A 13598-nucleotide genomic window follows, 5' to 3' on the forward strand; every position below is an offset into this window, starting at 1 on the left:
CCAGCCTGGGCGCCAAGAATGAAACTCTGTCTCAAAAATAAAATAAAAGTCTTGTAAAAACAGTCCAGTATTTTGCCATTGGCAGAAGTGAAGTGGTAATTGTTTGTTATTCACATTTCTCTTGAAGAAAAACATTCAAGAATCAACTGTACACCTGATAACACTGCATGAAATGTTAGAGGTAAGTGTTTTGTGTAGTTTGTTTTGTCTTGAAGCTGTCTCTTAGTCATTTGTGAACAATTAGACTTGAAAAACAAAAAGTACTGCTTTAATTCTTAAAGTATTCATCAATCTTTATTAAATATATTTGTAATGATATATCTTTGGTATAAAATTATTTTCTGTTCCCTGTACAGTACTGAGAGGAATATTGTTATTTTTTTAAACAATGTGAATTTAAGGTCTATCTCTTAATCATGTTCCCAAGATTTATTACAGGTAAAATTTTTATCTAGGTATGAGCTGACAGGGTGAAAAAATTTTTTTAATGATGTTATCTAGTATTTATATAGTAAAATTCTATGCTGTTACATTGACTCTTTAGTTGGTGGCTCTGTACTCTATATGAAATACGTAATGTACTTAAAGATTCTTTTCACAAAGTTGTAGAAATTGTACAATTTTTAAAAAATAGCATCAGGTTCTTATAATGTAAGTACTTTTTCCAACTTTCTCTGATTTGACATATACCTTGTTTTATAATATCTTCGGCCTTTTCAAAAATGTTTTTGAACCTCAACCATATTATCAATTATATTAAATACTTTGGAAGATCTTGATGTGACAATTCATGATAAATTGGGCAGAAAGGAAAATGAAATAGTGTATGAAGAACAGGGTATTTACCAATTCGTGTACTCCCTTTTAAAATCATTGGTAAATTTTGAAGAAAGAGTGATTTCAGAAAACGCATTTCAGTTAACTTAATGAACTAGGTGTTAAAGGCTCTTTTTGCCCAGCTGACACGTTTTGGTTCCTGAGGATTTAATACAGAATATTATTGCTTTGAAAAGCAAGATACAAATATTTATTAGATTCGTAATTAGAATATCTTAACGTATTTCTAGCTACTCTAGTTTATGCTGAAACTAAGATGACTATAGTTTCTCATGGATGACTTAACTTTTTTTTTTTTTTTTTTTTTTTTTTGAGACGGAGTCTCACTCTGTCGCCCAGGCTGGAGTGCAGTGGCGCGATCTCGGCTCACTGCAAGCTCCGCCACCCGGGTTTGCGCCATTCTCCTGCCTCAGCCTTCTGAGTAGCTGGGACTACAGGCGCCTGCCACCACGCCCAGCTAATTTTTTGTATTTTTAGTAGAGACGGGGTTTCACCGTGTTAGCCAGGATGGTCTCGATCTCCTGACCTCGTGATCCGCCCGCCTCAGCCTCCCAAAGTGCTGGGATAAAAATTGTCAGTCATGGAAATACTGAAAGGTATTACATGTATAATTGTTTTTTTTTTTTTTTTTTTTTTTTGAGACAGAGTCTTGCTCTGTCGCCCAGGCTGGAGTGCAGTGGCGCAGTCTCGGCTCACTGCAAGCTCCGCTTCCCGGGTTCACGGCATTCTCCTGCCTCAGCCTCTCCGAGTAGCTGGGACTACAGGCGCCCACCACCACGCCCGGCTAATTTTTTGTATTTTTAGTAGAGACGGGGTTTCACCGTGGTCTCGATCTCCTGACCTCGTGATCCGCCCGCCTCAGCCTCCCAGAGTGCTGGGATTACAAGTGTGAGCCACCACACCTGACCACATGTATAATTTTTTAATAGTGTACATAGTATGTACCATCTGTGTTAGGCAATTCTTGTGTTGCTGTAAAGAAATACCTAAGACTGTATAATTTATAAAGAAAAGGAGTTTAATTGGCTCATGGTTTGCAGGCTGTATAAACATGACACTAGCATCTGCGCAGCTGCTAGGGAGGCCTAAGGGAGCTTTTACTCATAGCAGAAGGTGAAGCAGGAGCAGACACTTTACATGGCCAGAGTGGGAGGAAGAGGGAGGGGGAAAGGTACCACACACACTTTTAAGCAGCCAGATCTTGCGAGAACTCACTATCGTGAGGACAGCACCAAGGGGATTTGCTAAAGCATTCATGAGAGATTCACCCTGATGATCCAATCATCTCCCACCAGGCCCCACCTCCAACATTGGGGATTACATTTCAATATGAGATTTGGTAGGGGACACACCTAAACTATATCAGCATATAAAACTTAGCATTAGAATCCTAAGTTTGTCTCTAAGGCTCGTATTGTCAGTGATAAAGGAACTAATATTAAAACTGCAGTTAGGTTAAAAATAAAACAATATGATTAAAATTAGAAATGCAAAATAGGAAAGATTTGTACTAAAATAAGCTGTTTGTACTAAAATAAGCCATTGCTCTAAAATACAAATAATATTTAATTCTATATTATGATACTCAAAAGAAATGAGGCCAAAGCTTTTTTCCTGCAGAATGTGGGACTTGAAATAATTAATGATAGTTGAAAATGTTATTTCAAGAACTAAGGTATTATTATAAAATTTAATTGAGATTAGAGCTTGATGGATTGATTTATTTCTATGGCACTTTGTAATTGTATAAATTATGCATTCTCTTTTCCATGTTCCTTAAAATAATAGCATCTTTCAGTTAAAAATTTGGCCTGACAATTCAGAGATACTGAGTCTAATCCAAGATCCACCACTGATTATGTGCCCCTAAGGAATCTCTTAAGTCTTCTGAGTTCTAGTTTTGTAATTTGTGAAGGCACTGGAAGATAGCTTAGGAGGCAAAATAATAATTGATCTACATTTAGCGTTTTTCACTGTATTTCATAACATTAGTATTCAAACAACTGTAAATATTTGTTTCTTGAAAAAACTTTTATAATAGCAGTGGATTTGGGAAAGACAGCTGATTCTCAATTCACATTAGCCAGCTTTCCCAAGCTTGTTTGATCACAGAACCTTGTTTTTCACGAACTAAGCACATCTTTAGGGAGACTAATTCTATGGAATGCAGTTTGGAAAATGCTAGCCTATATAATTTAATACAAATACTCAAAACTCAATTTGTGGTTGTAATTCCACAATATCCTTAACGAAGATCAGGGATACTCAGGATGAAGCTGAAGGAAGTAATGATGATAAAATTGATTCTTGCAAAGATTTATCAGAAGAATAGGTGTTTTGTGGGGGACAGGACCAGTTATTTTTCCTTCAAATATTAAGACACACTTGCTCACTTTCTTTTTAACTTTGTGTTTTTTGTGAAATATTAATTTTTTAAGATTTTTGTTTTTATCCTAAAGAAGATATTAATCTCAAAAGAAGTGGGAGGATTGTAAATTCTTTCTAACCAATTTTTAGGAAATGTTTTTCTAAATTAGAGATGCAAAAATTCACTTTAAAGCTTTTTTCATTAGCTAATACCCATAGTCCTTTCAAAAAGGAAATTCAGATTTGTAGATTAAAAGTATTAAACAGTTGTTGAAAAAGAAAAGGGGTCAATATTCTTTGACAAAAAACTTTCTTATAGCTATATTGACTTTTTCCCAAGTAAAGTATATTTTGAATGATATTTTCTCCTAGATTCTTATAAATAGATTATTTGATGTTCCACATGATCCATATGTCAAAATTAGTGATTCCTTTTGGCCACCTTATGTTGAGCTGCTGCTGCGTAATGGAATTGCCTTGAGACATCCAGAAGATCCAACCCGAATAAGATTAGAAGCTTTCCATCAGTAAAAGGATGTTTTCTTTTTTCACACAGTAAACAAATCTTATCATTCAAGGATATTGGAACCACAGGACTATTTGGATAAAAAACATTATTTGCAAATTAATGCACATAGGCCATTTTACTTTTATTGCAAAATGGCATGTGCTGCTATCTATTATTCATTTTTAAATAGTCCTTTCTTATTCAGTCAGTGCTTTGGTGTTTTAAACTATATGGATAAGAATGCAGGTAGATAATATTCTAGGCATAAAACATTTAATGTACCTTACCTCATGCAATATTCTTTGGATTCTTTGTTGATTTATGATATTGCTAATATAATATTTTCTTAAAATATATAACAATATCTTTTATGCATTTTGAGTTCCAGTTGGTGCTTCTTTATATTTAGAAATTATAATGGGAAGGTCATTTAATTTGCAGATGGTTTTAAAATTGAGGTAATATCTAATATAGAAGGTGGCATAATTTAAAAATATTTAGCAAATTTGTTTCATATGTACTCTTATTTCTAGATTTGTTTAAAATTGGAATATGAAAAACTAATGGATAAAGCTAGCATAAAATTGATATTTTAGTTTGTATTATTAATATACCATGTTACCTTATATATTAATCTAATCTTGATTCTGCTAATTATTACCAACAAAATTGTATTCATGACATTTTATTAATCCTCTGAATTTTCTGTAAATAAAATTATTTCTGAAAATCTCTAGCTATTGGTGATGTGGGATATTTTTATAAGTAGCAAATGTTTTTTAAAGGTCGATAAACTAAGATATAGGACTCATTTAGTATTACATACAAGCTAAACTAGAGAATCCTAAATCCATTTAGTATCATTAGTTTTCTGGGTTTTTTTTTTTTTTATTATACTTTAGGTTTTAGGGTACATGTGCACAATGTGCAGGTTTGTTACATATGTATCCATGTGCCATGTTGGTTTGCTGCACCCATTAACTCGTCATTTAGCATTAGGTATATCTCCTAATGCTGTCCCTCCACCCTCCCTCCACCCCACAACAGTCCCCGGAGTGTGATGTTCCCCTTCCTGTGTCCATGAGTTCTCGTTGTTCAATTCCCACCTACGAGTGAGAACATGTGGTGTTTGGTTTTTTGTCCTTGCGATAGTTTACTGAGAATGATGGTTTCCAGTTTCATCCATGTCCCTACAAAGGACATGAAGTCATCATTTTTTATGGCTGCATAGTATTCCATGGTGTATATGTATATATATATTTTCTTAATCCAGTCTATCGTTGTTGGACATTTGGGTTGGTTCCAAGTCTTTGCTGTTGTGAATAGTGCCGCAATAAACATACATGTGCATGTGTCTTTATAGCAGCATGATTTATAGTCCTTTGGGTATATACCCAGTAATGGGATGGTATCAGTAGTTTTCTAAGAGAAATTTCTGTTTATTTTTTTACTTGAAAGCGCTTTCTACTGTATATTATCCGAGTTTCTTGCTTACCTTAATTACTTCATATTTTCTAAAGTAAACAAATGTTTGAAGTATACCAAATCCCTCTGTAGAAAATACAAATACTATTATATTTTAGGGAATGTAACTCTTTTAGGGGAAGATAATATGTGAAGTACCTCCTATAATACTCCAGTTGGATATTGAGGAGGTGAGCAACTTTTTACTCTATGAAGTTACTGGAGAGGGAAGAAATGGCAGTGTAGGTCTGACAAGAATTCTTCAGAGCAGGTAGTACTGTTGTCCATGAAGTACTAGCAAAACACTTCTGGTGTTTGCTAATTAAAACATTAAAAATATGTAATCAAGCCAGACACAGTGGCTCATGCCTATAATCCCAGCACTTTGGGAGGCCAAGGTGGGTGGATCACTTGAGGTCAGGAGTTCGAGACCAGCCAGGCCAACATGGTGAAATCCCGTCTTTACTAAAAATACCAAAAATTAGCTGGGTGTGGTGGTGCACACTTGTAATCCCAGCTACTTGAAGGCTGAGGCAGGGGAATTGCTTGAACCTGGGAGGTAGAGGTTGTAGTGAGCCAAGATTGCGCCACTGCTCTCCAGCCTGGGTGACAAGAGCAAAACTCCGTCTCAAAAGAAAAAGAAAGTAATCTTTATGCTTGCAGTGTCTACCAATAGACTATATTTTTCTAAAAGTTTATGTGGGGTATGTCAATATGCTACCAGTTGCTAAATGTAGTGTATCAAATACTTTATTGCATTTTATGACATGTTGACTCAAAAATTAGTAAGTGAAAAGTTCCTAATAGCTTATTTTTAATATTCTTAATACTTTCCCTAGTTTATTGTTTATCCTACAACTTTGTTTTGATGGAATCTTGCTTTTTTTTAACATGTGGAGATGTAAAATTTTTAACTTATTTTTGATTATACAAAAAATAAATGCAGATACTACAGATAAAACTGAAATTTCGTTTGATGTTTCCTATCCAGGTCCTCTCTGCCTTGGGGTAACCACTATTTGATACATACTATTATTTTTCATGTTACATTATGATTATTCTCTTCTATCATTTGACTGTGTCCAGAAGATCATCCATTTTAATGAATCTTGTTTTGCAATAATCAGAGAGCCGACTCACATGATGGTGGATTGTTCGTATCTGTTTAATCCTGGTAAGAGAGCAGAGACAATGGAATCGTACAAGATGCTGGATTAAACTTAGAGAAGGCAGAAAAGTGGAAGACAAGAACAAAAGAAGATCAATTAATAGAAAACATTAACAAATATAGTAATTTATATCAATCAGTTTAAATGTGAGCTGTCTAAATACACAAATACACAGATACTGTCACAGTGGATTAAAAAACGACTAAACAAGAAATCCACCTTAAATACAAAGATGGAGAAAGATACATCATGTGTTATGGACTGAATGTTCATGTTCCCCCGTTCCCCAAATTTATATGTTGAAGCCCTAACCCCCAGTGTGATAGTATTTGGAGACAGGGATCTTGGAAGATACTTAAGGTTAGGTGGCACCCTGACTAACATAAGGTTAGTGCCCTTAGAAGAAGGGACACAGAAAGCTTGCTTTCTTTGCCATGTGAAGATACAACTAGAAGGTAGCTGTCTACAAATGAGAGAGCCTTCCCCAGAAATTGACTGTGCTGACCCCCTGATCCCAGACTTCATCTTCAGAAATTTGAGAAAATGAAAGTTTCTGTTGTTTAATAAGTCACCTAGTGTATGGTGTTTTGTTAGGGTAGCCTAGATAGACTAACATATGAAACTATACTCATCAGAAGAAAGCTGGAGTAGCTATATTCATTTCATACAAAGCTGACTTCAGAGCAAGGAAAATGAGAGGCAACATATGGTGATAAAGGGGTAATTAACTTTTTCTTTTCAAAAAAGACACCATAGAAGCGATGTCTTTGACTACAAAGGAATTAAACTAGAAATAAGTAATGAAAATACCTGGAAAATTCCAAAATACTTGTAGATTAAGGAACACCCTTCTAAACACATAGGTCAAAGAAGTCTCGAGAAAATATATTTTGAACTAAATAAATGAAAATACAAGTTATCAAAATTTGTGAGATGCGGCTGGGTGCCGTGGTTCATGCCTGTAATCCCAGCACTTGGGAGGCCGAGGCGGGTGGATCACGAGGTCAGGAAATTGAGACCATCCTGGCTAACATGGTGAAACCCCGTCTTTACTAAAATACAAAAAATTAGCTGGGCGTGGTGGCAGGCACCTGTAGTCCCAGCTACTTGGGAAGCTGAGGCAGGAGAATGGCCTGAACCCGGGAGGCAGAGCTTGCAGTGAGCTGAGATTCCACCACTGCACTCCAGCTTGGGCGACAGAGCAAGACTCCATCTCAAAAAAATAAATAAATAAATAAATTTGTGAGATGCAGCAAAAGCAGTGGCTAGAGGGAAATTTATAGTAAATGAATGCATATATTGGAAAATGTTAAAGATCTAAAATTAATAAGCGTCTAGGAAATTAGAAAAAGAAGAGCAAATTAAATCCAAAGTAAGCAGAAGAAATAGGGTAGAAATCAATAAAATTGAAACAAAAGCAATAGAGGAATTCAGTGAAACAAATGAAATTCAATGAAAAGTTAAGATTTATAAAACTTTTTGCCATAACAAAAGAAAAAACAAAAACTACTAAAATCAGAAATGAAAAGAGGTGCCATTATTACTCTTCTTGTGAACATTAGGTCATTAGAAGGATAATAAAGGAATGTTATGAGCAACTCTTGAGTGTACAAATTTGATAACAGACGAAATGGACCAATTTTGTGAAAGACGCAACCTACCAAAACTCACAGAAGGAGAAATTACTGCCTTGCATAAACTTATAAAATAAATTGAATCAATTATGAGCTTCCAAAACAAAGCACTGGTCTCAGATGGCTTCACTAGTGAATTCTACCATTCAAGGAGAAAGTGATGCCAATTTTGTACAGTCTGTTCTAGAAAATAGAAGCAGAGGAAATGTTTTAACACACTCTGTGAGGCTGAGCACGATGGCTCACGCCTGTAATCCCAGAACTTTGGGAGGCTGAGGCGGGCGGATCATGAGGCCAGGAGTTTGAGACTAGCCTGACCAATATGGTGAAACCCCGTCTCTATTAAAAATTCAAAAAAATTAGCCAGGTGTGGTGGCACGTGCCTGTAATCCCAGCTACTCGGGAGGCTGAGGCAAAAGAATCACTTGAACCCAGGACAGAGAGGTTGCAGTGAGCTGAGACTGTGCCACTGCACTCCAACCTGGATGACAAAGTGAGACTACGTCTCAAAAAAAAATTAAAAAAAAAAAAAAAAGATTATGTGAGGCCAGCATTACCCTGATAACAAAATTAGGTAAAGATGTTGCAAGAAAGGACAACTACAGACCAGTATCTCTCATGAACATAGCTGTAAAAATTCTCAACAGAATATTAGCAAATCTAACATAACAATACATAACAAAAAACTACACACCACAGTCAAGTGGCATTTATTTCAGGTATGCAAGGCTGGTTCAACAAATCAGTTCATACAGTCCATTACATTATCACACTAAAGGAGTAAAGTCATTATTGTATCAATAGATGCTGAAAAGCCATTTGACAAAAAAGGCAACATCTATTTGTGATTAAAAACAAACCTCTCAGCCAGCTGGGAATATAAGAAAACCCTCAACTTCATAAAGAATATCTACAAAAAACCTACAGCTAACAACATACTTAATGGTGGGACATCAGATGCTTTCCCTTGAAGAACAGGAACAAGGCAAGTAGATCGCATCATTCCTATTTAATGTTGCCCTGGAAGTTCTTGCTAATGCAATAAGACAAAATTCCTATGTCTCAACGAAAAATAATTTGGAACTAAAACCTGAATATAGCAAGTTTACAGCGAATGTGTGGTTCATACACATTCAATTACTTTCTTAGATATACCAGGGATGAATATTTGGAATTAGAAATTTAAAACATTTACATTACCACCAAAAGAGAGTAGAGAGAGAAGAAAGAAGGAAGGAAACAAAATTAACTTTGTACAAGATCTATATGGAAAACTACAAAAGTCTCATGAAAGAAATTGAAGATAGAAATAAATAGAAGAATATTCCATGTTCATGGGTAGGAAGACTAAATATTGTTAAGGTGTTATGTCTTCCTAACTTTACAGATTCATTGAAATCTCAATAAAAATCCCAGCAAGGTACTTGTGGATATTGACAAAATTTTATAGTTAATGAGGGAAAGACCCAGAATAGCTGCTAAGATATTTAAGAAGAACAAAGTTGGAGGACTGACACTGACTTTGGCGATGACTTTTTAGCTACACCAAAAGCATGATTCATGAAAGAAAAAAATCAGTTGGACTTTATTAAAATTAAAAACTGCTCTGTGAAGGACACTGTTAAAATGAAAAGATATTCCACAACCTGGGATAAAAACTTCGCAAAATATATCTGGTAAAGGATTTGTATCCAAAATATACAATGAACTCTTTAAAAGTCAACAATGAGAAAAACCAATTAAAAACTAGGTAAAAGATCTGAGCAGGCACTTCACAAAAGAAGATATATAGATAGCAAATAAGCATGAAAAAGTTGTTCAACATCATATGTCATTAGAAAATTCCAAATTTAAATAATGAGATATCACTGTGCCTACCACAATGGCTAAAATTAAAATATATTACCAAAGGCTGATGAGGATGTGGAGCAACAGGAACATACATCCACTTAGTGTTACAGTTTGACGGTTTTTTACAAAGCTAAATATAGCCCTAATACAGGCATACCTTGAAGATACTGTGGGTTTGGTTCCAGACAACTGCAATAAAACAGATACCACAAGTAAGTCACACAAACTGTTTGATTTCCCAGTACATGTAAAAGTTTTGTTTACACTATACTGTAGTCTAGTAACTATACATAGCATTATTTCTAAAAATGTACATACATTATTTAAAACAAACCTTATTGCTAAAAAGTGCTGAGATGCCTAATCAGTCTTCACCTAGTCATAATTTTTTGCTGGTGGAAGGTCTTGTCAGTGTTAATGGCTGCTGACTGATCGGGGTAGTGGTTGTTGGAGGTTTGGGTGGCTGTGGCCATTTCTTAAAATAAGTCAGTGAAGTTTGCCACATCGAGTGACTCTTACCTTCGCAAAAAGATTTCTCAGTAGCATGGTAAGATGCTGTTTGATAGCTTTCTACCCACAGTAGAACTTCTTTCAAAATAAGTCACTCCTCTCAAACCCTGCCACTGCCATGTCAACAATGTTTATGTAATATTCTAAATCTTTTCTTGTCATTTCAACCATGTTCACTGCATCTTCACTGGAAGTAGATGCCATCTCAAGAAACCATTTTTTGCTCATCCATGGGAAGTAACTCCTCATCTGTTCAAGTTGTATCATGAGATTGTAGCAATTCAGTCACATCTTCAGGCTCCACTCCTAGTTCTCTTGATATTTCTACCACGTGTGGTTACTTGAACCCCTCAGAGTCATCCATGAAGTTTAGAACCAGCCTCTTGCACACTCCTGTTAATGTTGATATTTTGACCTCCTCCCATGAATCGCACATGTTCTTAATGGCATCTAGAGTGGCGAATAATTTCCAGAAGATTTTCAATGTACTTTAAAATCCAAATCCGTCAGAGCAGTCGTCTCTGATCTTTTTGTCACCAGGGACGAGTTTTGTAGAAGACAATTTTTCTATGGACCCAGGGTGGGGCTGGGGGGATGGTTTTGGGATGAATCTGTTCTACCTAAGATCATCAGGCATTAGCTTCTCATAAGGAGCATGCAACCTAGATCCCTCACATGTGCAGTTCACAAAAGGGTTTGTGCTCCTGTAAGAATCTAATGCTGCTCTGACAGGAGGCAGAGCTCAGGCCATAATGCTCACTCACCTGCTGCTCACCTCCTGTAGTGTGACCCGGTTCCTAACAGGCCATGGACTGGTACCAGAGCACAGGCAGAATAGATTTTAGTATAATTCTTAAGGGCCCTAGGATTGCTGGAATGGTACATGAGTACTGGTTTTAACTTAAGGTCACCAGCTGCATTAGCCCTTAGCAAGACAGTTTTTCTGTCCTTTGAAGCTTTGAAGCCAGGCATTGACTTCTCTAGCTATGAGAGTCCCTAGATGGCATCTTCCAATAGAAGGCTGTTTTGTCTACATTGAAAATTTGCTGTTTAGCATAGCCACTTTCATCAATATCTTAGCTAGATCTTCTGGATAACTTGGTGCAGCTTCTGCCTCAGCACTTATTGCTTCCCCTTGCACTTTTATGTTATGGAGATTACTTCTTTCCTTAAACCTCATGAACCAACCTCTGCTAGCTTCACACTTTTCTTTTGCAGCTTCCTCACCTCTCTCAACCTTCATAGAATTGAAAAGAGTTAAGGCCTTGTGGCTTAGGCTTTGGCTTAGAGGAATGTTGTGGTTGTGTCTTAGTCCATTTTCTGTTGCTTATAACAGAATAACTAAAACTGGGTAAAGAGGAATTTCTTTCTACAGTTATTGAGCCAGGAAGTCCAAGGTTGAGAAGCTGCATCTTGTGGGGCCCTCTTGCTGCTGGTGACTGAAGAATCCCAGAGTGGCACAGGACATCACATGGTGAAGGGTCTGAGAGGAATATCTCTCTTCCTCTTCTTATAAAGCCACCAGTCCCATTCCCATGATAACCCATTACTCCATTAATTAATGAATTGGGTAAGCCATTTTTCTTTCTTTTTTTTTTTTTGAGATGGAGTTTCGCTCTTGTTGTCCAAGCTGGAGTGCAGTGGCACAATCTTGGCTCACTGCAACCTCTGTCTCCTGGGTTCAAGCGATTCTCCTACCTCAGCCTCCCGAGTAGCTGGGATTACAGGCGTTCACCACCGTGCCCACCTAATTGTTTGCATTTTTGGTAGAAACGGGGTTTCACCATGTTAGCCAGGCTGGCCTTGAACTCCCGACCTCAGGTGATCTGCCCTCCTTGGCCTCCCAAAGTGCTGGGATTACAGGCTTGAGCCACCATGCCCAGATGCCATTTTTCATTCATTAGAGCACAGCCCTCATGACCCAATCACCTCTTAAAGTCCCTGCCTTTCAATACTGCCACATTTTGTGGATTAAGTTTCAACATGGATTTTGGAGGAGACAATCATTCAAACCATAGCAGGCTGGTTTGATCTTCTGTCTGGAAATCTCAAACTTTCTCCATTGATCAGCAATAAGGCTGTTTCACTTTCTTACCATTTATATGTTTGCTAGAGCAGCAGTATTAATTTTTTTCAAGACTTTTTCTTTATATTCACTACTTGGGTAACTATTGGTGCCAGACTCCCAATTTTTGTCCTATTTTGACTTTTGACATGACTTTTTCACGAAGATTAATTCTTTTTCAGCTGTTGATTTAAAGTGAGAAATATGCGATTCTTCTTTCATCTGAACACTTAGAGGTCATTGTAGGGTTATTAATTGGCCTATTTCAATATTGTATCTCAGGGACTAGGGAGGCTTAAGGAGAGGGAGACAAGGGAACAGCTGGTTGGTGGAGCAGTCAAAATACACACAACATTTATTATTTAAGTTTGCTGTTTTATATCGATGTAGTTCTTGATTCCTCCAAACAATTACAGGGATGTGTGATCTCTGATTACACATCAACATAACAGACATAATAATAATGAAAAGTTTTGAGATGTGAAAATTATCAAAATGTGACAGAGAGACACAAAGTGAGCATGAGCTGTTGGAGATATTGTAGGGGTAGACTTGCTCAACATAGAGTTACCAAAAACCTTCCATTTGTACAACAGACAATATCTGTAAAACACAATAAAGGGAAACTCATTAAAATAAAGCATGCCTTTATATGATCTAGCATTACACTCCTAGGTATTGGCCCAAATGCATTGAAAATATGTCCATACAAAATCCTGCATATGAATGTTTATAGCAGCATTATTTATAATTGTCAAAAATTGGAAGGAACACAGATATTCTTCAGTAAATAAATGGATAAACAAAATGAGGTACATTCGTACAGTGGAATAATATTTTACAAAAATATTTGGAGCGATGAAGCTATGAAAAGACATGGAAGAACCATAATGCCAGTTACTCAGTTGGAGAAGCCAGTCTGAAAATGCTATATACTATATGATTCTAACTATATGAATTCTGGAAAAGGCAAAACTATGGGGGTGGTAAAAATATCAGTGGTTGCCAGAGGTTGAGACTGAGAAGGGAGAGTGGAAGCAATGCATAGGTTGTCCCAATGAGGACTGACTTTCCTAATATAGAGGTAAGACCAAGTATATTGTTTGTAGCTGAGAATCTGCCTGACTCACAAAGCAAAACCCAAATGCACTATACAGGAGATACACCAAGACAAGATGATTGAGAAAGGGTAA

At 36.5% G+C, this 13598-nt stretch overlaps 1 protein-coding gene across 33 annotated transcripts in view; it reads left to right on the top strand.

The window, feature by feature from the left end:
- CENPK (centromere protein K) overlaps positions 1-13598 on the top strand; it is an 84980-nt gene that overhangs the window by 49275 nt on the left and 22107 nt on the right. For 15 of the 33 annotated variants that reach the window (XM_063623246.1, XM_063623245.1, XM_063623250.1 and 12 more), the window contains 3 exons: positions 128-181; positions 6168-6184; positions 6304-6350. In XM_063623246.1, the coding sequence (XP_063479316.1) occupies positions 128-181; positions 6168-6184; positions 6304-6350 (118 nt within the window). Of the gene's footprint in view, positions 1-127; positions 182-3576; positions 4449-5295; positions 5368-6167; positions 6277-6303; positions 9188-13598 lie in introns of those variants that run through there. The other 18 variants (XM_055252173.2, XM_063623268.1, XM_063623262.1 and 15 more) reach the window with 5 other exon arrangements.

This window comes from Symphalangus syndactylus, chromosome 18 (assembly GCF_028878055.3).
Source record: "Symphalangus syndactylus isolate Jambi chromosome 18, NHGRI_mSymSyn1-v2.1_pri, whole genome shotgun sequence".
Classification (NCBI taxonomy): domain Eukaryota; kingdom Metazoa; phylum Chordata; class Mammalia; order Primates; family Hylobatidae; genus Symphalangus; species Symphalangus syndactylus.